General features: G+C 39.2%; 1 protein-coding gene across 1 annotated transcript; it reads right to left on the bottom strand.

The window, feature by feature from the left end:
- Positions 1-71: 71 nt before the first annotated feature.
- LOC110022505 (cyanidin-3-O-glucoside 2-O-glucuronosyltransferase-like) lies at positions 72-1,780 on the bottom strand. The gene has a single exon (XM_020721474.1). It carries the CDS (start codon positions 1,563-1,565, stop codon positions 219-221), a length of 1,347 nt encoding a protein of 448 aa, XP_020577133.1. The 5' UTR covers positions 1,566-1,780; the 3' UTR covers positions 72-218.
- Positions 1,781-3,924: the final 2,144 nt, after the last annotated feature.

Raw genomic sequence — 3,924 nt, 5'->3', positions numbered from 1 at the left:
AGTTCTGATACCGCATGTATGTTTATACACAATAATTTCTCCCACACAAGAGAAAAGAATACATTGTCTGCAAACCAATCATGATAATGAATTATTGAATCCAAACTCATCAAGATTACAAAAAAAATACCTCTTTAAGCAATATTCCTAAATATTTATTGAAATAATTTCCCAATAAAACAATCAAATTCAAAATTAAAGGACACATCGCACCAACCCTAATTGATCGGCACCTTCCCTTCTGCACTCTCAGCTCCCATTGCAAATCCCTCAATCCTCTCCCTCAGCACCTCAATCTCTTCATCGTCCTTACCCATCATAATCCTCGCCATCTCCTTCGCCCTTCTCCTCACACCCTCCCCTTCCTCCCCCACCACCACCTCCCTTATACACCTCGCCAACTCCTCTCCCCTAAACACACCACCCCCCTCCTCCTTCTTCACCTTCACCGCAACTCCAAGCTCCACCATCAGCGCAGCATTCAATGGCTGATCAAGCTGCAACGGAATCGCAATCATCGGCACGCCATGTCTCATCCCTTCGATCACCGAGCTCCAACCGCAATGCGTTACAAACCCACCCACGCTCGGATGCGCCAAGATGTTCTTCTGCGGAGCCCATCCCTCCACTACCAATCCCCTGTCCCACGAAAACCCCATCGGCCGCCCCCGATCGCCGTCGCCGCCGTTGAATCTGACCACCCATATGGAGAAAAGCCCGCATAGATTCAACCCAATAGCCAGCTCTTCCATCTCACTCTCCGTCATGAAATACTCCGTGCCAACAGAGACGAACACAACCGTACCCTTCTCCTTACTGCCCAGCCACTCCAATTCCTCGCGTCCCTCGGATTCAAAAACGGCGGAGACGAGCGGCCCGACTGGAATAACTTCCTTTCCGACGAGCGATGAAAGGTATTCTATGTACCTTGCTTCGATCTCACTAAAACTCCTTACGGCTATGAATTCTGTCGAGTTATTGATGCATTGAATGAATCGCTCGCCAGCAGTACTGCCGTTGGATTCCTCGTCAAGCAAATCTGCGAAATCGGACTTGTTAGGGTTAGCTAAAAAGGGGAATTGCTCGTGCGGCGGGCGAAGGAGAGAGTGGACGAAGAACGCGGAAGCAGAGGAGGACAAGGCGAGAAAGAGGATGGCGGGGACGTGAAGGCGAGAAGCGGCGAGAGGAGCCCATGGAAGAACGAAGTCGTAAATGAGGAGGTGGGGGGAGAGGGAAACGAGGAGGCGGGAGAAGAAAGGGGAGTATTGATCGAAGGAGGCTTTGAGGATGGGCATGAGATGGGAAGGGAGGTTTTTGGTGGTATGGAGATGTGGGGGGAGATGGTCGGAGGGAAGGTGGAGCTCGGTGAGATGTATGCGCGGGAAGGAGTCGGAGTTTAGATTTAGGGATTTGAGGTTAGCTGGTGTTGAGCAGAGGTAGATGGAGATGTTAGGGTTGGTGGAGAGTTTCTTGGCTAGCTCGAGGAAGGGGGAGATGTGGCCGTGAGCTAGCCATGGGAGCATGACGATGCGGAGAGGCGGTTGATTTGGCTGGACGGCGGCCATTATCGGAGCTTGATGGTGATTATGAGGGGAAGGGGTTGATTAATACTTGTGGTGGTGTTTATAGAGGCTGACTGAAGGGCAGAATTGTTCCATGAAGGAGAGCTGATGAGTCAGCTGACACGTGTAAGCTGCAAATACAGGTGTCGCTTCTTGGTGCTTTAATGTGAATTTCTTATAAAGCAGCCCAAAACTCTAACATATTTATATGTATCAGACCTAATCTTTCATATTTATATATAGGTAGCATTTTGATCATGAAATATATAGTATATTTCATTTTTAAAATGTATGATAATATTAATTTTTTGGAAAATTTACATGCAATTTTTATGCATTTACATATCTCACACCTAAAATTTCATATTTACTCCTATATCACTCTGCCTATGCATGAAATTGTGGATTTAAGTTATGAATAGTAATAATTAGGGGTAGATTTTGATGTGATGGGGAAAAAGTGAGTGGTATGTGAGTAAATATGAAGATTTTAGGGGAGAGATATGTAAAAACATAGGAATTTTGAGTGTTATGTGTGCAAATATGAAAACTTAGGTGTGAGATATATGTAAGCAGATAAGAATTGGAATTGTGAACGTATGAAGTAAATATGTGAGAGTGTTTCTTAATTCTAAACAAACATCACATTCAATTGGTATAAGCACATTTTAGACAATTCGAGTTTGGATTGTTCAACAATATGATGTCATGATGTGCCGAGCTTTTATTAGTACATTTGAGTACATGCGGTGCCAACAAGACACAATGGCATGTCATTTAGGAACACAAGGTAAGGGCTAATTTGTCTGAGTTAGGAAAGACACATTGTGTTTCCATTAGTACACGTGGTGGAAACATGTACATTATGGCCTTGTCTTGTGATCGGTTTTTACTGCTTTGATTTCCTAGTCTTATCATGATGATTTGTAATGAAAATTAGCCATCCTACATAGCCCAAATTTATTGTTTCTTTCACTAGATATTTCTTCAATATGTATGATTCTCAATCATAAAGATAAATGCAAAGTATATATTATTAAATCACATTAGAGTTTGAATTTATCTTGAGAGGCATGTCGAGTTAATTTATAGTCCAAATGAGGCCTATTGGCAAATAAAGAAAGAATTTGTATCATTCCATCGGATGGCCTAGGGTGATCCACTCGATCGATTGATGTTCTGTAGATATTTGAAGGCCTTAATGTTGTCATAATTGTGAGATCTTTGGTTTATTTGATTCATCTGATCAAGATGCTCAATTTGAATATAAACTTGTCAATTTGAAATTTGTTTAACTTTTCAATCAGACACCAGAAACATTAAAAAATAGTAATATGACTTGATATGGGCTTAATTTGACTCTAATCAAACCAATTTTAGTGACATTGTATTCGTCTCGTCGAGGTGATCAGTTTGATTGTAAATTTGTTGGAATTGAAGTTTTGGATTATTTTTAATTGCAGTTTAAAAATTATTTGCTAAAAAAATTACGTCTAGATTCGCGTTGCGCCTCAAAATTCATGTTGTTGATGGAATATCATATATATATGATTAAATCACATTTAAGTTTGCTTTTATCTCGAGAGAGAATCTATTGATACTTCGTCTAAGAAATTCTCATGAATAAAAATTCACATATGTACACAATTCTAATGAGTAATATCTATATATTATACAATATATATGCGAAATGCAAAATTTTATTTAAATAAATTGTATATTTATAGAATATGATTTCTAGTAGGCAGTCAACTCGGTATATTCCATCAAATTAACATTTATTAGTCGGACTTGTATCTTCATATTATTACATAACTTATATATTCATAGAATGTGATTTTCATCAGCCAATCAACTCAGCATACTCCATCAAATCAAACATTTTTAGGCCGGTCATGCACCATTTTATTTACGTAACCTGTATGTTTATAGAATATGGTTTCTATCAGAAAATTAACTCGACATATTCTATCAAATCGACATTTATTAGTCTAAAATGAATCCTCACATTCATTAGTATGAATTGTATATTCACATCATTATTAAACTTATATGTTTATAAAGTATAATTTTCATGAGCCAATCAACTTGGCATACTCCATCAAGTTGGTATCCATTAGTTTAATTTGTATTTTCACATGATTATATATATATATATATATATATATATATGTACATGCGAAAGATCCGACTCACTAGTGTGGGCTCTGGTATAAGTCTCTCGGGTCGGGAGTTCGAATCTCATGACGTGGGCTCTTCGAATCAGAATCAAGCACTCTGAGTTTTCAACCCATATGGGAGAATTGATATTTGATGTCCACTGGATCAAATATCGATTTCACCTTTAATATATATTCATTGT

The sequence above is a fragment of the Phalaenopsis equestris genome, unplaced genomic scaffold (genome assembly GCF_001263595.1).
Source record: "Phalaenopsis equestris unplaced genomic scaffold, ASM126359v1 Scaffold000194, whole genome shotgun sequence".
Classification (NCBI taxonomy): Eukaryota; Viridiplantae; Streptophyta; class Magnoliopsida; order Asparagales; family Orchidaceae; genus Phalaenopsis; species Phalaenopsis equestris.
Note: the sequence above shows the minus strand (reverse complement) of the source record. Positions and strands in the feature narration are given on the sequence as shown.

What these genes read in the sequence shown, in the direction of transcription:
- LOC110022505 (XM_020721474.1), bottom strand. Translation starts at nt 1,565, where the DNA reads ATGGCCGCCGTCCAGCCAAATCAACCGCCTCTCCGCATCGTCATGCTC.